Source organism: Symphalangus syndactylus, chromosome 1 (assembly GCF_028878055.3).
Source record: "Symphalangus syndactylus isolate Jambi chromosome 1, NHGRI_mSymSyn1-v2.1_pri, whole genome shotgun sequence".
Taxonomy (NCBI): domain Eukaryota; kingdom Metazoa; phylum Chordata; class Mammalia; order Primates; family Hylobatidae; genus Symphalangus; species Symphalangus syndactylus.
In genome coordinates, this window is record NC_072423.2 from 96,028,614 (window position 1) to 96,050,309 (window position 21,696).

Genomic DNA, 21,696 nt, shown 5'->3' on the forward strand with positions numbered 1-21,696 from the left:
AAATAAAGATAATGATTGATTAAGTCGTATGGAACATTAATCTGGTTTGTGGACATACCATTTTGGCAGACTACAAAGTATGAGGCAGGCAAGCTGAGCATCGATAGTGGAGAAAATACCCAACCTGGTGCCCTAGACTAGACACGGTCTGAGAGTGAGTCTCTAGTCAAACTTTAGTATTTGTAATAGCCTAATATGAACATGTCACTTCATCTCATGTCCTGTTTTTCCATGAGATTCTTTGTTCCATGGCCTTCTGATTCAAGGGCAAATATAATAAAGCAAGAGTACTTTGCATGCCTTTTTCTCAAGTATTTTGTGTCTTACTCTTAAAATTTACTGTCCCAGAACCGAAACTTTCATTGTTTTGATGCTTTCCTACTCAACCAAGACAGCTTCTTGGTGATTCTGAATGGTCTTCCTCAAGTACCTTTTTTTTTTTTTTTTTTTTGAGACGGAGTCTCACTCTGTAGCCCCGACTGGAGTGCAGAGGCGTGATCTCGGTTCACTGCAACCTCCGCCTCCCAGGATCAAGTGATTCTCATTCCTCAGCCGCCCAAGTAGCTGGGATTACAAGGTGTGCACCACCACACCTGGCTAATTTTTGTATTTTTAGTAGAGGCAGGGTTTCACCATGTTGGTCAGGCTGGTCGCGAACTCCTGACCTCAAGTGATCCACCCGTCTGGGCCTCCCAAGTACCCTTTATCTTCAGTGATTGTTTCTCAAGACCAACATTTTCTAAGTTGATGGTTCTACTTAAGTTTTTGCTTCAGATGCCAAGCTGGGTTTGCAGGTTGACTGGTGAGAGTATTTCCTGGGTTAATGATTGCACTAATTCCATTTGTTGTACTCTCTTTCCTTGAAAATCGTCATCTTTTCTCTATTGTATTTCTCTATAGGTTCCAAATAAGTTTCGCTATCCATTCTACTATGAGATGTGTTGGTATGTGTTGGAACGCTATGTGTACTGCATAACCAACCGTTCCCACCTAACCAAGGAATTTCAGAAAGAGTCCCTCAGCATGGGTAAGTATTCTGCCTATAGGAGCTTTGAAGACACCACTTAGGATGGAGGGTGAGGCCCGAAATACTCAGTAGGCTGTCACTCAGTATGTTCTTGGTTTTTTAATTCATCTACTTGGAAATACCAAATTCATTCATTGGAATTGAATACCAGTTACCTACCCAGATGTGAGTTAATGGCCAAATGAAATACTCTGGATCTGGTCTTTGTCTGAGTTGCTATTACTTAGCTCCTCAAGAAGGATGATCAAGCTGGACATACTGGTTCACGCCTGTAATCCTAGCACTTTGGGAGGCCAAGGTGGGCGAATGGCTTGAGCCCAGGAGTTCAAGACCAGCCTGGGCAACATGGCGAAACCCCATCTCTACAGAAACTACAGAAAATTGGGCAGGCATGGTGGCTCGAGTCCCAGCTGCTCAGGAGGCTGAGGTGGGAGGATCACTGGAGCCCAGGAGGTTGAGGCTGCAGTGAGCTGAAGATCGTGCCACTGCACTCTAGCCTGGGCGACAGAGTGAAACCCTGTCGCGAAAAAAAAAAAGAAAGAACAAAAGATGATCGGTTGTCTAATATGCTTTTTGTTTTTGTTTTAGAGACAGGGCCTTGCCCTGTCGTCCAAGTTGAATTGCAGTGGCATGATCATAGCTCACTGTAACCTCAAATTCCTGGGCTCAAGCAGTCCCCCTCCTGAGTAGCTAGGATTACAAGCACATACCACTATTCCCAGCTAATTCTTACTTTCTGTAGAGATGAGGTCTTGCTCTGTTGCCGAGGCTGGTCTCAAACTCCTGGCCTCAAGCTGTCCTCCTGCCTCTACCTCCCAAAGCATTGGGATTACAGGTATGAGCCACCACACCTGGCCCCGTTGTCTAATGTGTTTTATTGTATAATCGTCTTTGGCACAATAAAAACCAGGAATACATCATCAAAATAACCTGTCGTATTCTAGGCACTATACTAAGCAGTTTACATTTATTCTTATTATTATCTGAGAAATAGGTATTATTATCCTCATTTTACAAATGGGAACATTAAGGTTCAAGGATATTTAAAAACTTGTCCATGATCTTAAGCTTTTAGAGTCTGACCAGCTTGGTTCAGCTTTACAGCTTAAACCAGGTTGGTCAGACTCTGCAGTTTATGCTCTTTATCTCTGTGCTTTCAAGTTTCCCCAACATCTATCAGAGAAATATTTTAATTAGATGACAGTGTAGTTTCAGTATACATTTTTAGACTCTTCTATGTCTGAAATTGGTAAAGACTCAACACCATAATATCCTGGGATCACATGTTCTTATGGAATCTTTAATCCAAGCAAGATACTTTTTGCTTTAGCATTTTACTTTTACTGCATAATTTTACTCATAGTTTATATTCTCAGTTGAAAATAAAAAATGGGCCGGGCGCGGTGGCTCACACCTGTAATCCCAGCACTTTGGGAGGCCGAGGCAGGCGGATCATGAGGTCAGGAGTTCGAGACCAGCCAGGCCAATATGGTGAAACCCTGTCTCTACTAAAAAATACAGAAATTAGCCAGGCGTGGTGTCGCGCGCCTGTAGTCCCAGGTACTTGGGAGGCTGCGGCAGGAGAATCACTTGAACCACTTGAACCTGGGAGGCAGAGGTTGCAGTGAGCCGAGGTCACACCACTGCACTCCAGCTTGGGCAACAGAGTGAGACTCCGTCTCAAAAAAAAAAAAAAAAAAATACATCTAGGCCGGGCATGGTGGCTCACGCCTGTAATCCCAGCACTTTGGCCAATCACCTGAGGTCCGATCCGAGGAGGGCCGATCACCTGAGGTCGGGAGATCGAGAACATCCTGGCTAACACGGTGAAACCCCGTCTCTACTAAAAATATAAAAAATTAGCCGGGCGTGGCGGCAGGCGCCTGTAGTCCCAGCTACTCGGGAGGCTGAGGCAGGAGAATGGTGTGAACCCAGAAGGCAGAGCTTGCAGTGAGCCGAGATCGCACCACTGCACTCCAGCCTGGGCGACAGAGCGAAACTCCGTCTCAAAAAAAACAATAATAATACATCTAATAGAGCTAGGCACTGTGATGCGCACCTGTAGTCCCAGCTAGTTGGGAGGCTAAGGTAGGATAGGATCACTTGAGTCCAAGATTTCAAGACCAGCTTAGGCAACATAGTGACACCCCCATCTCAAAAAATAACAGACAAAACACATATAGACCAGGCATGATGGCTCATGCCTGTAATCTCAGTACTTTAGGAAACCAAGGTGGAAGGCGCACCTAAGTCCAGGAGGTTGAGACCAGCCTGGGCAACATGACCAGTCCCTGTCTACAAAAATTTTAAAAATTAGCTGAGTGTGATGGCGCATGCCTCTGGTCCCAGCTGTTTGGGAGGCTAATGTGGGAGGATTGCTTGAGCCCAGGAGGTTGAGGCTGCAGTGAGCCATGATTGCATCCCTGCACTCCATCCTGGGCAACAGAGTGAGACCCTGTCTCAAAACAAACAAACCACAACATAAAAAAAAAACCCACATCTAGGCCGGGTGCGGTGGCTCACACCTGTAACCTCAGCACTTTGGGAGGCTGAGGCGGGCGGATCACAAGGTCAAGAGATCGAGACCATCCTGGCTAACATGGTGAAACCCCATCTCTACTAAAAATACAGAAAATTAGCTGGGCGTGGTAGTGGGTGCTTGTAGTCCCAGCTACTCAGGAGGCTGAGGCAGGAGAGTGGCGTGAACCCGGGAGGCGGAGCTTGCAGTGAGCTGAGATTGCGCCACTGCACTCCAGCCTGGGTGACAGAGAGAGACTCTGTCTCAAAAAAAAAAAAAAAAAAAAAAAACCCACGTAATAATCATACACATCTGTTAAAACATGGAAAGAAAATATATTGTACTGTTTAGTTGTTATCATAGGATGGAGGGATAAGGGATGACTTATTTACTGCTTTGCACCTTCTTACATTTTCTAAATTATAATAGAAAAGACTGGTGAACATTATCACTGTGTTTTGACTATCAAAATCTTCCTTTTCAAAAATAGTCACTTTGTTTTGTTATTTATGTTGTTAGGATTTCAACTCCAAAGCTTAATTTTAAGACCAAAATTTCAGACTAAAAAAAAAGTTTGTTTGTTTTTTTTGTTTGTTTGTTTGTTTGTTTGTTTTTTGAGACAGGGTCTCACACTCTTGCCCAGGCTGGAGTTCAGTAATATGATCACAGCTCACTGCAGCCTCAACCTCCCAGGCTCAAGCAGTCTTCCCGCCTCACCCTCCCTAGTATCTGGGACCACAGTCATGCATCACTATACCCAGCTAATTTTTTTAATGTAGAGATGGGGTCTCACTATGTTGCCCAGGCTAAAACTATTTTTTAAACATACGTGCTTCTTAGTATCTTCTCTTTTAAAAGGTAATGAAATTATAATCCCAGATTCAAGCTTTAACTTGAAACTGACTTACAACCACTTTGATAAGTAACTAATTTCTAGTACGCAGTTCAAAGACTAGGTCCTACCCAAACTTTAAAAAATCCAATTGACTATTACCTAGATGTCCTCCTAGGTCAGGATCCTGTTTCTACCTGTAACTGTGATTTTCAACAGCGGACAAATGGGTTGGAATAAAGATAGACCATTTTTTTAAATGTGATAATTTTGTCATTTATAGCCTCAAGGCCCCTATCATGCCACCTATTTCTCTTGCTGATCACATGGCAAAGTGAAATGTTCTTACTGCATTTTTTCTTCATATTGGTAGATTTGGAGTTAAATGGGTTGGAGTCTGGGAATGGGGATGAGGAAGCAGTGGATCGAGAACCCCGACGCTTGAGCAGCAGGCGTTCTGTCCTCACTAGCCCTGTAGCAAATGGAGTCAACCTGGATTATGATGGACTGGGCAAAACCTGCCGAAGTCTTCCAAGTCTGAAGAAAACTTTGTCTGGGGACTCATCTTCTGACTCTAGCCGGGGGTCCCACAATGGACAAGTGTGGGATCCCCAGTGTGCTCCCCGAAAGGACAGGCAAGTGCATCTGACCCATTTTGAGCTTGAAGGCCTTCGCTGCCTTGTAGATAAGTTGGAGTCTCTGCCACTGCACAAGAAATGTGTCCCCACAGGGATAGAAGATGAAGATGCTCTCATTGCTGATGTAAAGGTAAGGGTTTGATGTGTTACATGACAGCTACTGATCCGGCTATGGCAGTCAGTTTCCAGATTCAGAGGGAGAAAATATAGAAATTTTGGGTGATCTCTGGTTCAGTCAGAGAGAAGTTAATATGCATGTGTGTTTGTTGTTGCTGCTCAATGTTTTCATTACTAGAATGAGGTTATGTCCCTATTTTGAAAATAGTAACATTTATGTGTTCATTGAAGACTTATAAATTTAGTCTTAAACATAGGTTTCAGGCTGACCCCAAAAATAAAGTGACCCTAAGAAAATACTTATATAAGAAATGTTACATTAAACTTAAGTTACCTTGAGATAAAACACAGGACAAAAGTGACTGATAGGAGTCTCATCCTAAGCAGATTGAGAGAAATGAAATTGTTCTATGCTGGGTTAACATTGAGTAGCTTTAGCATCTTTATATTCAAATTTATCTAGCATCAAGACTTAAATACATTGGGAAAAGCGTCATTTTAAAATAATTCATCCCATTGCTTTATCAAGTTTTTTCATATTGTATTTTTTTTGTATTTATTTATTTTTTAATTATACTATAAGTTCTAGGGTACATGTGCACAACATGCAGGTTTATTACATAGGCATACATGTGCCATGTCGGTTTGCTGCACCCATCGACTTGTCATTTACGTAAGGTATTTCTCCTAATGCTATCCCTTCCCCAGCTCCCCTTCATATTGTATATTTTTCTTAAGGAATCCAGACTTGAGCTTTTTTTTTTTATTTTTTTTTTATTTGAGACACAGTCTCACTCTGTCGCTCAGGTTGGAGTGCAATGGCAAGATCTCAGCTCACTGCAACCTCCACCTCCTGGGTTCAAGCAGTTCTCGTGCCTCAGCCTCCTGAGTAGCTGAGATTACAGACACGTGCCACCATGCCTGGCTAATTTTTTTATATTTTTGGTAGAGATGGGGTTTCACCATGTTGGCCAGGCTAGTCTCGAACTCTTGACCTCAAGTGATCTGCCTGCCTCAGCCTCCCAAAGTGCTGGGATTACAGGTGTGAGCCTCCACACCCAACCTTGAGCTATCTAAACTGGAGGAAATTATTTTAAGCCTTTCCTCCTAAGTAACAATTAATGTGAAGACCAAGAATTGTAAAGCTGGAAATAGCAATTTTCTTTTTAAATCAGTGTTTGGAACAATGGGTATGTATATTAGAAAGCTAATCTATAAGTTGTAATGTTATTTTGAAAAAACCTTCTCACATAGATTATTTTAAGCTACTTTTAAGCCATTTTATAAATTTAGGGGGGCCGGGCACAGTGGCTCACACCTGTAATCCTAGCACTTTGAGAGGCCAAGGTGGGTGGATCACCTGAGGTCAGGAGTTTGAGACCAGCCTGGCCAACATGGTGAAACCCCATCTCTACTAAAAATACCAAAAAAGGCTCGGTGCGATGGCTCATGCCTGTAATCCCAGCATTTTGGGAGGCTGAGCCAGGTAGATCACGAGGTCAGGAGTTCAAGATCAGCCTGGCCAAGATGGTAAAACCCCATCTCTACTAAAAATACAAAAATTAGCCAGGCGTGGTGGCAGGCGCCTGTAATCCCACCTACTTGGGAGGCTGAGGCAGGAGAGTCGCTTGGGGTGGAGGCTGCAGTGAGCCGACAGAGTGAGACTCCCATCCCAAAAAAAAAAATTAGCTGGGCGTGGTGGCGGGCGCCTGTAATCCCAGCTACTGGGGAGGCTGAGGCAGAATCTCTTCAACTCAGGAGATGGAGGTTGCAGTGAGCCAAGATCACATCATTGTACTCCAGCCTGGGCAACAAGGGCGAAACTCAGTCTCAAAAAAAAAAAAAAAAAAAAAAACAACTTATAGGGAATAATTTTGTGACCTCAGTGAAAATGGAATAAATGTCTCATAGTAGGTCTTTTCCATCCTTGATTCCTCATTCAGGTTTTCCGTGGCCACCACATAACCAGATGAGGTGCTCCTCAGCTTCTCCTGGCCACCTCAGGAAAGAATTCCAAAGACTAGGATAGTACTTCATCTTTTATTCTTTTTAAAATCGACATTTTAATTAGATCTTGTATTGTTTATGCATCAGTGAAAAGGTAAAAAATAACAGAGGCTTAAAAGGGGCAAAAACCTCGTGAAGTTGGTCCTTCTTAGTAGTGATAGAAACTAGGTAGTTGGTGTTACAGTTTGGTTTTATAATGTTTGCTATAAGAAGAGGCAGTTGATATCATCATGGCTTTTATTTATGGGAGGAAATGACAAAGTTCCAAGTAGGTGTGGTCCTACTTCTATAATGATTCATGTGTGCAACAAAACAAATTTAGACATACTTTCCTAGACTTAATTCATACCGTTAAATGAAAAAAGGACATTCAGATTTTTCATTTCCATTGTGGTAAGACTTATATTCCATTATGGATGTATGTGGGAAACTTTAAATTGTGACTTTTTTTTTTTTTTTTTTTTGAGATAGAGTTTTGCTCTTGTCGCCCAGACTGGAGTGCAATGGCGCGATCTCGGCTCAGTGCAGCGTCCACCTCCTGGGTTCAAGCAATTCTTCTGCCTCAGCCTCCTGAGTAGCTGGGACTACAGGAGCATGCCACCACACCCGGCTAATTTTTATTAGTAGAGATGGGGTTTCACCATGTTGGTCAGGCTAATCTCGAACTCCTGACCTCCGGTGATCCACTCGGCTCAGCCTCCCAAAGTGCTGGGATTACAGGCGTGAGCCACCACGCCCGGCCTAAATTGTGACCTTTGAGACTTTTAACTTGTTTTTTTTTTGTTGTTTTTTTTTTTTTTTTTTTTGAGACGGAGTCTCGCTCTGTCGCCCAGGCTGGAGTGCAGTGGCGCGCTCTCGGCTCACTGCAAGCTCCGCCTCCCGGGTTCACGCCATTCTCCTGCCTCAGCCTCCCGAGTAGCTGGGACTACAGGCGCCTGCCAACACGCCCAGCTAATTTTTTGTATTTTTAGTAGAGACGGGGTTTCACTGTGTTAGCCAAGATGGTCTCGATCTCCTGACCTCGTGATCCGCCCGCCTCGGCCTCCCAAAGTGCTGGGATTACAGGCTTGAGTCACCGCGCCCGGCTGAGACTTTTAACTTGTGTAATTGTCTTAGGGACCCTAAGAAAAAAGAATTCCAAGGTTACACCTCGTAACATTCTTTTGGCCTGGGTATCTGTATTTCTAATTCATGATTTTTAAAAATGTCTTTTCAGCCCTAGGGGATGTCGTAACATTCTATTGGCCTGGGTATCTGTGTTTGTAATTCATGATTTTAAAAAAAGTCTTTTCAGCCCTAGGGAATGTCTATAGATAGATTTGACTCCATTGAATTCAGTTGTAAAAAGCCATATAATAATCTACTAATCAATTATACAAGGTCAAGTGTGGTAGAAATACACAAACTCCCTTAAACTATTGGAGGCTGAGCGTGGTAGCTCACGCCTGTAATCTCAGCACTTTGGGAGGCTGAGGTAGGCGGATCGCTTGAGCCCAGGAGTTTGAGACCATCCTGGCCAACATGTTGAAACCCCATTTCTACAAAAAAAAAAAATATATATATATATATATATATATATATATATGAATTAGCTGGGCATAGTGACGCTCGCCTGTAGTCCCAGCTACTCAGGAGGCTGAGGCAGGAGAATCCCTTGAACTTGGTAGGCGAAGGTTGCAGTGAGCCGAGATTGCGCCATTGCACTCCAGCCTGGGTGACAGAAGTGAAACCCTGTCTCAACAACAACAAAAAATCCACTGGAGGAGTTTAACTAAAGTAGCTAAATAAGGAGATTTGAGGTGACAGAGTGGTACAATGGTATACCAAGGGAAAAAATAGAAAGATTTGGGTTAAATATTAAGCAGAGTCAGCAAGAAGAGAGAGGAGTTAAGAAGAGACATCTAAAGAGGAGGCTTAGCATTATGAAAAGTGTCTGGAGATAGCTTGCTTGTGTTTATCAGGGACCACTGAAAAACGTGACTGCCATCACTGGCTAAGATATAGTGGCAGAGGCCAGAGCATGAGGAACAAGTAGCCAGTGAGATGACTACACAGGCCGACAGTGTTTGAATTCTCCCTCCAGAAACTTGTCCACAGCTTCTCATTTACCCAAAACCACAGTCAAAATGTAGCTGACGTCAGAAGACAACAGATTTAGATTCCAACTCTGCAGGTGTAAGTTTCACTTAAGATCAAATAGATTAGTTACTCCTATATTTGATCAGTTATGCTAAATCTCAGAAAAGATATAGCAAGCTTAGAGTTTGAATACCTTGAGAATCTGAGCATCACTCAAAAGAAAAAAGCACTAGATTGAGAGGTGCTGAATCACTGCACAGCTGGGGACTTTGAAGTGCTAGAAAACTTGGTGCTTATAGCACTGATGGCTATACTTCAGCGGAGGACAAAGCTAGTACAGTTTACCCTTCCTGCAGAGAAAGGAATTGTTTGCTGTTGTAACCTATCTGGCTTTCAGAAATAATTAGTAGAAGAGAGGAGGGGAAAAGTGGTAGATGAGATATTCATAATATTCCAAGGAAAAATAGTGCATTTCAGTGCTGTGATAAAAGGGCTTTTTTTAGGTTCTACGGTGTTGAAGAACAAGTCATAGAATATAGAGTTGGAAGGGGATTAAGTGAAAAAATAGGACATTAAAAAGTACTGACTTGGGGCCGGGCATGGTGGCTCACACCTGTAATCCCAGCACTTTGGGAGGCCGAGGCGGGCGGATCACAAGGTCAGGAGATCGAGACCATCCTGGCTAACACGGTGAAACCCTGTCTCTACTAAAAATACAAAAAAAAAATTAGCCAGGCGTGGTGGCGGGCGCCTGTAGTCCCAGCTACTGGGGAGGCTGAGGCAGGAGAATGGCGTCAACCGGGGAGGCAGAGTTTGCAGTGAGCGGAGATCCCGCCACTGCACTCCAGCCTGGGCGACAGAGCAAGACTCCGTCTCAAAAAAAAATAAAAAGTACTGACTTGGGCTGAGCCCAGTGGCTCACATTTCTTGTCCTAGTGCTTTAGGCAATGGAGGCAGGCAGATCGCTTGAGACCAGCCTGGGCAACATGGCGAAACCTCATCTCCACAAAAATACAAAATTATCTAGGTGTGGTGGTGTGTGTTTGTGATCCCAGCTACGTGGAAGGCTGAAGTGGGAGGATCACTTGAGCTGGGCAAGTTGAGGCTTCGGTGAGCTGTGATCTCACCACTGCACTCCAGCCTGGGCAAAAGAGTGAGACCTTGTCTCAAAAAGAAAGAAAGTAGGCTGGGCATGGTGGCTCATGCCTGTAGTCCCAGCACTTTGGGAAGCCGAGGTGGGCGGATCATGAGGTCAGGAGATCAAGATCATCCTGGCTAACACAGTGAAACCCCGTCTCTAGAAAAATACAAAAATTAGCCAGGCGTCGTGGCGGGCGCCTGTAGTCCCAACTACTTGGGAGGCTGAGGCAGGAGAATGGCATGAACCTGGGAGGTGGAGCTTGCAGTGAGCGCAGATGGCACCACTGCACTCCAGCCTGGGTGACAGAGCAAGACTCCATCTCAAAAAAAAAAAAAAGAAAGTAAAGTATTGCCTTACTGGTAAAGCTATCAGTGTGTGTATAACGTTCTGTTTGGGAGGGGTTGTGGGTAATGTTGACTCCTGAAAGTGTACATACGTAGAATGGGGTTTTCCTACTATGAGATTTTTTTTTTTTTTTTTTGAGACTGAGTTTTGCTCTTTATGCCCAGGCTGGAGTGCAATGGCGCAGTCACGGCTCACCACAACCTCCGCCTCCCAGGTTCAAGCAATTCTCCTGCCTCAGCCTCCCAAGTAGCTGGGATTACAGGCATGCGCCACCACCCCAGCTAATTTTGTATTTTTAGTAGAGACTGGGCTTCTCCATGTTGTTCAGGCTGGTCTTGAACTCCCGACCTCAGATGATCCACCCGCCTCTGCCTCCCAAAGTGCTGGAATTACAGGCGTGCCACCGCGCCCGACTGCTTTTTTTTGTTTTGTTTTGTTGGTTTGTTTGTTTGTTTTTTGCGCTGTCACCTAGGCTGGGGTGCAGTGGCGCCATCTTGGCTCACTGCAGCCTCCGCCTCCTGGGTTCAAGCGATTCTCCTGCCTCAGCCTCCTGAGTAACTGGGACTACAGGCATGCACCACCACCCCAGCTAATTTTTGTATTTTTAGTAGAGACGGGGTTTCATCATGTTGGCCAGGCTGGTCTTGAACTCCTGACCTTGTGATCTGCCTGCCTTGACCTCCCAAAGTTCTGGGATTACAGGCGTGAGCCACCGTGCCCGGCCAAGATATCCTTAACATTTCTAAAATTGGAAAGTTGTATTCTTGATATATGTTGAATAAAAAGGTAGGACATGTAACAGTATGTATAGTACCATCCCATTAATGTAAGAAAAAGTGTATGCGTATTTGTGCATTGCAGAGGAATCTAGAAGGGTACATGCCAACCTGCTGATAGCAGGGCATAGTAGGATGGTAGTAGTCAACTGGAAGAATTTGTGGTTTTTTTGTTTTTTTGAGATGAAGTCTTGCTCTGTCACCCAGGCCGAAGTGCAGTGGCGTGATCTAGGCTCACTGCAGCCTCCACCTCTTGGGTTCAAGTGATTCTCCTGCCTCAGCCTCCTGAGTAGCTGGGATTATAGGTGTGTGCCACCACGCCTGGCTAATTTTTGTATTTTCTTTTTTTTTTTTTTTTTTTTTTTGAGACAGAGTCTCGCTCTGTCGCCCAGGCTGGAGTGCAGTGGCGCGATCTCGGCTCACTGCAAGCTCCGGCTCCCGGGTTCACGCCATTCTCCTGCCTCAGCCTCCCGAGTAGCTGGGACTACAGGCGCCCGCCAACACGCCCGGCTAATTTTTTGTATTTTTAGTAGAGACGGGGTTTCACCGTGTTAGCCAGGATGGTCTCGATCTCCTGACCTCGTGATCCGCCCGCCTCGGCCTCCCAAAGTGCTGGGATTACAGGCTTGAGCCACCGCGCCCGGCCTTAATTTTTGTATTTTCAGTAGAGATGGAGTTTCACCATGTTGGCCAGGCTGGTCTTGACTCCTGACCTCAAGTGATCTGCCTGTCTAGGCCTCGCAGAGTGCTAGGATTACAGGCATGAGCCACCACGCCCAGCCAGAATTTGAGTTTTTAATCAGATTGTTGTTTTTGTTGGTATTTATTTTGGTGATAAAGTAGTTCTTAATATATATGCATATATAAAAGGAGCTTTTTATATAACAATATATCTGGCTGCCCAGCTCACTTAATAAAGCAAATTCAGTGTTGTTGAATACTTTTCTACTTTCCTATTTTCTCTAAACATTTTGATAAGCCTGCCAATCCTACTTTGTGACTTTTGAGTAAGTTACTAAATTTATGAAAACCTATTTTCTCCTCTATAAAATACTCTGTGAGATTGTTGTTAAAATTAACAAGATTAGTAAAATACTTAATAAGCAGTGCATTATTACAGCCAGAAAAAAGTTAAATGTTACAAATCTATGAAATTCACTTATTCCACCGCTCTGAATAATGCCTGCCTGCCCTGTGTCAGGAATCACATTGAATGTTAAGGAAACTATGCAGACATGCCGTGGTCCTAGCCCTCAAGAGCCTTAGAGTTCAGTGGCAAAGCAGATATAAAAGTGGGCTAAGAAATAGAAAATAAGCGCAGTCCAGGTTTGCAGGTGCCTGGCATGACACAGGGCACAGAGCAAATGAGTGAGAGTGGCAGAGTCTGTCCTAAGGGAAAGAGATGTTCCAGTCTTCTTAATTCACCAGCTAATAAACTTTCCTGTTACAGGATATACATTTATTACTACAACATTATATAAATGGTAAAAGCTCTCAATTTATAAATTGGAAAATTGTTATTTGTGATGTAATAGGCTACTGATACTCTTATCTAAGAATCTTAACATTTTATTTTGGAACTATGATCTAAAAATTTATATTAGGCCCCATCCCAGGAGTATGATGAGATTGAAGCAGAAAGAGTTATGGTTGCAAATAACTCCAGAAATACTAATTAGGAATTCTCTTCAGCTGATAATTTGGGGGTTATTCTGACACTAATAAAAGAACTAGTAGAAGACCCGGTATAGTTAGCTCTTATTCCATTAAGCCAGATTTTTAAATGTTTTTAAATTTTTCATTATTATTATTATTATTATTAGCAACGGGGTCTTGCTGTGTTGACCAGGCTGGTCTTGAATCTTGAACTCCTTGCCTTGAGCAATCCTCCTGCCTCGGCCTCCCAAAGTGCTGGGATTACAGGCATGAGCCACCTTACCCAACCAACTCAGCTTTCTTTCTGTTTGTTTGTCCTAGGTCCAGGCTTACAGATTTTTTTTTGTAAAGCAACCTAGGCCAGATGTGTTAGCTCATGCCTATAATTCCAGCACTTTGGGAGGCTGAGGCAGGAGGATCACTTAAGGCCAGGAGTTCAAGACCAGCCTGGGCAACATAGTGAGACTCCATCTTCAAAAAGATTAAGAAATTAGCCAAGCATGTTAGTGTGCACCTGTAGTCCCAGCTACTCGGGAGGCTGAGGTCTAGGCTGTAGTAAGCTGTCATCGTACCACTGCACTTTGGCCTGGGCAACAAAGAGAGACCCTGTCTGAAAAAAAAAAAAAAAAGGCCAACCATACAAATAAAACTTTATCTGCAATATTTACTAACAAGATATTTGTAATAATTCATACATTCTTACTGAATAGAAAGTTTTAAGTAATGTAACTCAGTTATGAGGCATATATGGTTAAAGTTACATATAATTATTTTAAATATTTTCCTCATATTCTTGTATTATGTAATGTCATGGTCTTAGTAATTCTTATCTTTTTTGCCTATCTTTTATTCTCAATTAGCAGGAGGGGGAAAAGTTAGGCCTTGTTTAATTTGTGATTTGGAAACTTACTGGGAGTGAGTTTCCTAGTGCCCTATGTGATTTTTGTCCTTTCCTGGTGGCCTCTAGAATTTGCACTTGCTGCAACTTGAACTTATGTTTGTTTTAAAGTAATATGTTTTCTCTTAAGTATTCATACTTTATTATCTCTATAATATAGATAGCACTGAAGATGAAAATAAGCATTTTCCAAGAAGACCTCTCAATAGCTAGATCACTGTTAAGGAAAGCTTTTCAAACAAAATAAGCCGATTACACTGGGTCTTGAGTTTTAAGATACAGTGCCAGGGAGAAGTTTAGGGTTAGGATGACCATATAAGCATTTCCAGGAAGAGCTCAGCCGAGAGCACAAAAGTCTGTCCTTCCCCTGGTAAACTACTATAAAAATAATATATGTAGCCCCTGGCAGCAAAGCTCCAGAGTTTAGAAAGCCTAGTTAGCCACTAAATCTGTACCAGAAACTCACTGAAACAACTGTCCTGGAAATAAATAAGAATGCTTAAGAGCTAGATGTTTAAATCAAAGCATCTGCAAAAAAGGCAAGTTACATTTGTAAGGGTCTAAAAATCACATAAAAATCACGTCGGCTCTAAAAAAGACCCAAACTGTTTCTGCTAAGTATTTGATTCCTACTCAGGTTCTCCCATGCTGATGTTTGGTACACTGTAGATCACTAGAAACTCAACCAGAGTGTGCACCCTCCCTTCCTCCTGTAGACTGAAGGGAGTGTGTGTTCAGTCTGAGCTTCATCCCAGCTGGGGATCCAGGGATCAGGGTTTGGTGTGCAGAGGTGTGAGCAATACCTGTCAGTCCGAGTGGCTGTGAGAAGGCATGAGGTGTGTTGACAGGATGCAGGACTGGCTGCTTCATCTGGGGAATATCAAGAATGAGATAGGCAAACAGACTTGAATAGAAATGGAAATCCAAGAGTACAATACTGGTATTCTGAGGGTAGGATAATCTTACAGGCAGAGGAGACTGCTGGAATTGGGAGAATGTGTGTTCCCTGGCTTCCTGCACCTTGTTTAGAGGTAGGAGGGCAAAGTGTGTTGCCCTTAGGTTGTGCCTCAGTTGTCTGACTTGGTCACGGTGGAACTGCTGCAGGATTGCTGCGCAGACATTTCTAGTACTGTACTGTGGGGGTGGAGTCCTTGTCAGAATCAGAAGCAGGCATCTGTTTTAGATGTAGTTGATGTTAGCCGTATTTTATTGAATATCTCAATATTGGCTGACATGGGCCATTTCTGAAGGTTTTTTGGAACACATAGGCAGATTCTGGATTGTAGGCTGGGAGCAAGTCAGCGAGGGCAGGTGAAGCAGGCAGTGTGCCGAGAGAGAAGATGACTCAAGAGGAACTCAGCTCCTGTGCCTAGTTCATCCAGAGAGGCGAAACTTTGGGCGACCCCCTCCACTTGCTGAGAGGGGAAGAGATAAGTGTGTGTGCAGTCAGCCAGAGAGCTCTGGCAGTAACAGTGAGAGGTGACCCTGAGGGGAAGGGTGTGGACTGAGACAAGGACAAATGTGGGCCCAAGGTGCCTAGTGTAGCCCGCAGAACGAGTTAAAGCCTTCCCTTTGGCTGGCGCCTTCATAAGTCTGCCACCGGGAGCCCTCAGGGGGCTGGCCCTAGGTTCTCCTATTGCAGTGGTGGTGGGAGGGAGACAGGGCGGGGGCTGTGACTGAGCTCCCCTCCCTGGCAGGGCCTCTTCCAATCGCGAGGAAGAAAGCAGTTGCTAAACACACCCTCTTCCTGCTCTGCAGCAGAACGGCTGGGCCCTCTGCCTAGCTCGCTCACTCTCGCTCAGCTCCCCCTCCTGCCATCTTCCGTTGCAAAGCATTTCTGGGAGCTGCATGTGGGTGACGCAGCAGCATTGTTCGCAGGCACTGGAAGCCGCGGCTGAGCTGAAGGGCTCCAGAAGGAGCCCAGAGTGCTGCACGCTGCTCCCTCTGGGTAGTCTGAAGGGTCAGAGCTGGACTGCCCTGCCCTATGTGCTCTGGGAGATTCCAGAATATTCAAGTAAATCCGGATTTTACCAGAGGCAGAATATCTAACTCCTTCAGGAGAACTTCCAATACAGAAAACAAAACAAAGACGCTGGGGAAACTTCACCAAGAGCCTCGGCAGCTCCACAGCGACGGGAAACGAAAGGTCAGGGGGTCGATCGGCAAACCCTTTCTGGTTTGGGGTGCGTGTAACTATAGGGACTTTTGTCTCAGTGAAGAGGCAGAAGAAACTGCCTGCCGGGCGAGTCCAGGACAATGCTATGTTACTTCGTGTTGCTTGAGCCGTCGTTGCACTTGTTCCCTCACCTGGTGGGATGTGCTTTTGAATTGGGTTGGTTGGCTTTTGAGAATCCTTTCCCTCTCTGCCCAGGCACCTTCTGTTCTCTTTCCCTTCCTGTGTAGGGTGTGGGCCTGTGTTTAAATGTTCTCCCGAATGCCTGGAGCCGAGATAGGCGTCAGCCTTTCCCGCACTCCACCCCCGCTCTCCTATCCCAAACCCCCTCTAGTGAAGGGTGGTGGCTTCTTTATATGGTTTCTTGTAGGGCCTCAGCTGGAGTCTGCCTTTTTTGATGAAAGCAGGGCGTGCTTGGTTGAATGGCCCCAGTAAAATAAGGCTTGGAAGGAAATCTGCATTTCCCTCCACACCCACACATACCCCAGTAACTGAGTCGTGTATGTGTGAACAGCTGCCGCCCCCCACACACACCGACACAGTTTTCCGCCTACCCTTCCCTATTCCCCACAAAAATCTTGCAGGTAGAATTAGACTGCTTTTGGTGAACAGTTAAGTTCCTTTTCTACTCTTAAACAATCGCAGATCTTACTGTGCAGTCTGTTTTGCTGAAAGTGGAAAGTCCCCGTTTGTGGACAGCTCAGTTCACTTCAGCAGAGGAAATGGGCAGAGTCCTACTCTTCGGCAGTGCGAAGTGGGGGAGGGGAGCCATGCACTCCCTAGCACACATTTTGAATGGACCTGAATTTTTCACCCTAGGGAGATTAGGAGCCCATACCAGAGTCTTGTCCCACGTGGCACCACACCCCGCCTCTTCACCCCCACACTGTGTGGTACTAACAGAAAAGGATGCCATAGCAACTTGAAGTAAATAAAACATCCGCAAATGAAATGAGTTCGGGGGAAGGTGAGAGGCATCTGGAGACTTGGCAAAAGGGGATCTTAGTAGAGGAGCTTCTTGGCTATGAGTTAAAGGATCTTTCTGAGACCCAACTTTGGGATTTGGAGCAGGATCCTTAGGTTAAGAATGAAAATACATAAAAGTCCTGGTCTCCAGGGCAGAGCACACAGGATTATGAGAAAAATTATTAGCAATGGCCCAGACTTGCTAACCTGTCCAGGATCAGAGTTTAGTATTTGCTGAAACAGTTACCATCCTGTACATATATACCTAGGGTAGCCAGAAAAGGAATCATGTAACTTGTCTCCCAGATTTGAGTTATTTTGCTGTTGGTGTTGCTTTAGGGCTCATAAGGTCAGAAGAAGAAGGATTTCATTATACTAGAAGATTTGGGTTTCAGGAGTTTCTGTCTAAAACAAAAAGATTTGGCCAGGTGCAGTGGCTCATGCCTGTAATCCCAGCACTTTGGGAGGCCGAGGCAAGCGGATCATCTGAGGTCAAGAGTTCGAGACCAGCCTGGCCAACATGGTGAAACTCCATCTCTACTGAAAATACAAAAATTAGCCGGGTATGGTGGCAGGTGCCTGTAATCCTAGCTACTCAGGAGGCTGAGGCAGGAGAATAGCTTGAACCCGGGAGGCGAGGCGGAGGTTGCAGTGAGCGAGATAGCGCCACTGCACTCCAGCCTGAGCAACAGAGTGAGACTCCATCTGAAAAAATAAAAATAAAAAAAAAAATGTTTGTTTCAAAATAACAGTCAACCAGTGTGATTCACTTAAGTGGCATTTTCTCACTGTATCATTGTTCGTAAGTCATTTAAATTTTATTGGTAATGCCATGAGAACTTTTGCCCCTAAGATTGTTCCTTTCCCCATTTAGAGGAATAAAGGCAAATAGCAGACTCTGTGGGTGTGTGTGTGTGTGTGTGTGAGAGAGAGAGAGAAAAAGAGAGATTTGAGATTGAGATTTCTGTAATCAGCCTTAGAAGAAAAGAGCCCTGGGTTGAATCAGCACATTAGGCTGTACCATTCATCTCATTAATTCTGTATTAGCCAATCATTTTTATGCCACTTGGTTCACATCTGAGAAATGAAGGCAATACTTAATTACCTGATAATATTCACTAACTGGTGTAGAAAAGTGAAGAAGCAATAATAAAGTTTTACTGTCATATGTAGAACTGTATGAGAAGTAACACTTGTCGCCACAGTAAGTTAGTTGTTTCCGTGTGTTAGTATAATTAGTACACAAGTAAGGGATTGGGAGCAAAGGTGAGTTTGAAGTCCTTTCTGCTTCCCCACCACCACCACCCGCCCCCAGTAGAGATGGGTCTTGCTGTGTTTCCCAGGCTGGTCTCAAACTCCTGGCTCAAGTGATCCTCCCACCTCTCACAGGCATGAGCCACTGTGCCCAGCCTCAAAGTTTTGATAATATTGCAGCAGCCTAAGTTTGAGTTTTCTCCTTCACCTTTGATTTATTTGTTTTCCAGTGAGTCTCTATATGAAGGGCAAATACAGACAGTTGCCACCCTGCCTCCCTTGCTACTCAAGGGTACTGAGGCAGTCTGGATGCTGTTCAGGGTGGTTGGCTCTTTGTTCACCCTGCCCTGATTTTTCCTTCTTTCCCCTCCTACCCTTAGATTTTGCTGGAGGAGCTTGCCAACAGCGATCCCAAGTTAGCCCTCACTGGAGTTCCTATAGTACAGTGGCCAAAAAGGGATAAGGTAAGAAACTATTTTGCTTGATCTTTAGGCTGCTTAAGCCTTTTGTTAGTTGATCATTACCATTCTGGGGAAAACAAGAACAACTAGAGGCAGATGGCTTTTGTTGCATTAATACAAACTGACAGAAAATCATTACTCAGTTCTGTTTTGACTCGTAGGTCAGGGTAATTGGCTATCTTTGGAGGTGACCTCTCTTAACAGAACTATCAAACTGGGAGGTCTCCCTCCAGATTCAGATGCCAAATTGTGCATTTGTTCACCAAAATGCATCCGCTTCTATCCTTGTGACCAGTAACTCAGTTATCTTCACAGATATGATTGAAAGCCAGTTAAAATAATTACATAGATATCTAAAAGGAGCAGAGTTTTTCTTTGGCGTAGTGAGATCATTCTCTCAAAAATCCCCTTACCTTGGACTTTGCAGTATGGAATGGAAAAGAGAAGAAAGGGGCCGGGCATGGTGGCTCAGGCCTGTAATCCCAGCACTTTGGGAGGCCCAGGCGGGTGGATCACCTGAGGTCAGGAGTTCGAGACCAGCCTGGCCAACATGGTGAAACACCGTCTGTACCAAAAATACAAAAATTAAGCCAGGCATGGTGGCATGCGCCTATAATCCCAGCTACTCGCAAGGCTGGGGCAGGAGAATCGCTTGAACCCAGGAGGCGGAGGTTGCAGTGAGCTAAGATCGCACCATTGCATTTCAGCCTGGGGGACAAGAGCGAAACTCTGTCTCAAAGAAAAAAAAAAAAGAAGAAGAAAGGAATCACTGTCAGCTAATAAATTGTCAATTATCTATTTTCATGCCTCTTCAGTTTAGATCCTGTATAATTTTTTTTCCCATACTGTCCTCTATCAAGGTTATGTATTAAATAAATGATAGCATTCTGATCCTGGCCGTGAATTTGGCAAATAAATGAGGCTTCTGTTTGTTGTTCCCTAGCTGAAACTTGCAAGGCCATCACATTCCAGGGGTGTTTAGGCAGAATATAAAGGTATGGAGTTGAACAATATATTTAGAGAATCACCTCCTCGTCCCTAGTGGGAGGAGTCCTACTTGGCCTCTGCTTGGCCACAGGTGACTGCCTTAAGACAATTCAGTCGTTTCTGGTTGTTGAGTATTTTGTGTCAGAAAAGTGTTTAAGATACGGTAAGAAATTAAAGTAGTAGAAAACATGGTCCTTGTCCTTGAAAAGGTCACCAGCAGGATAAATGCGAATGCTAAGAAATGTGTTCCACACTTAAATATTATTGGAGTGTCTGCTATGTACTAGGTTGTATGCTTGGATTTGGAGTACTAAAGAAATGAACGGCTAGTTTCACCCTAAGGGAGTTTACTGTCTTCTTTAGGAATATAATCTGAGAAGTCAGGATGAGGAAATATTGGAGGGCTCCTAGAGTGACTTTAGTACATGGCACTTAATACAGAAAGCTCAGGGAGGGGTGAATCTTAACAGCTCTGCAAAAAGAAAGGGAAGCAGCTGAATTAGTAGGCCAAAGGGCTAGGACAAGGGCTGGTAAATTTTTCTGTAAAGGTCAAGATAGTAAATATTTTAGGTTTTGTACACCACACAGTCACAATTTCTCAGTTCTGCCATGGTAGCATGAAAGCAACCATTGATTGGCCAGGTGTGGTGGCTCACGCCTGTAATCCCACCACTATGGGATGCTAAGGTGCGCGGATCACGAGGTCAGGAGATTGAGACCAATCTGGCTAACATGGTGAAACCAACCCCGCCTCTACAAAAAATACAAAAAAAATTAGCTGGGCGTGGTGGTGGGCGCCTGTAGTCCGAGCTACTTGGGACGCTGAGGCAGGAGAATGGCAGGAACCCGGGAGGCGGGGCTTGCAGTGAGCCGAGATCATGCCACTGTATTCCAGCCTGGGCGACAAAGCAAGACTCTGTCTCAAAAAAAAAAAAAAGCAGTCATTGATAATACATAACACAAGATGAGTTGTGTGTCAATAAAATTTATTCTAGAAACAAGCAGTGGGCAGATCTGGCCATAGTGGGCCAAGTCCCAGGCTAGGTATGCTACCATGTAATCTTCTACCCTCTCCAGTCTTAAAGCAACCTGATATATTTGACCTCACTGCTTTTTCTTTCCAGCTTAAATTCCCCACTCGACCAAAGGTGCGGGTTCCTACCATCCCCATTACGAAGCCTCACACTATGAAACCAGCTCCACGGTTAACACCTGTGAGGCCAGCTGCTGCCTCCCCGATTGTATCAGGAGCCAGACGGAGACGAGTGCGATGTCGAAAATGCAAAGCCTGTGTGCAAGGAGAGTGTGGTGTTTGCCACTACTGCAGAGACATGAAGAAGTTTGGGGGGCCTGGACGCATGAAGCAGTCCTGTGTCCTCCGACAGTGCTTGGCAGTGAGTGATCTGCTGGGTAAAGAATTTGGGGGAGGGGTGGCAGTGCCAAAGGAACTGAAATACATATAGTGTAGAGTTAAAGAGACTTCAGAGTTGGAAAGAAGAGGTTTATACTCTCTTTTTGGCTTTATTTTTTGTACCTTTTCCCCCAGGTTTAGATGCAAGGTATCTAGTACTAAAAATCCGATTTAATCTTCAGGCTTTACCTAATTTTCAAAGAAGAGACCAGCATTTGAAGGGCAAATCATTGCTTTCTTTCCCCTCTTCAAGTAGATTAGAAAGGACCGGGGAGGCCAAGGATAGGTCAACTGAAAATAAACTAGTCTCTGGTGCCCAGGCAGTTGAGTCCTCCTCTTCCCCAGTCATTTTACCTACCCAAAACCTCCGTTCTCTCCACCCTGCCTCCATGCTTCCAGGTGTTTACTAG

At 44.5% G+C, this 21,696-nt stretch overlaps 1 protein-coding gene across 4 annotated transcripts in view; it reads left to right on the forward strand.

The window, feature by feature from the left end:
• The window catches only part of KDM2A (lysine demethylase 2A), a 152,973-nt gene that overhangs the window by 118,811 nt on the left and 12,466 nt on the right, over positions 1-21,696 (forward strand). For 2 of the 4 annotated variants that reach the window (XM_055268062.2, XM_055268150.2), the window contains exons 11-14: positions 901-1,027; positions 4,751-5,145; positions 18,808-18,891; positions 21,000-21,269. In XM_055268062.2, the coding sequence (XP_055124037.1) occupies positions 901-1,027; positions 4,751-5,145; positions 18,808-18,891; positions 21,000-21,269 (876 nt within the window). Of the gene's footprint in view, positions 1-900; positions 1,028-4,750; positions 5,146-15,709; positions 16,181-18,807; positions 18,892-20,999; positions 21,270-21,696 lie in introns of those variants that run through there. The other 2 variants (XM_055268308.2, XM_055268462.2) reach the window with 2 other exon arrangements.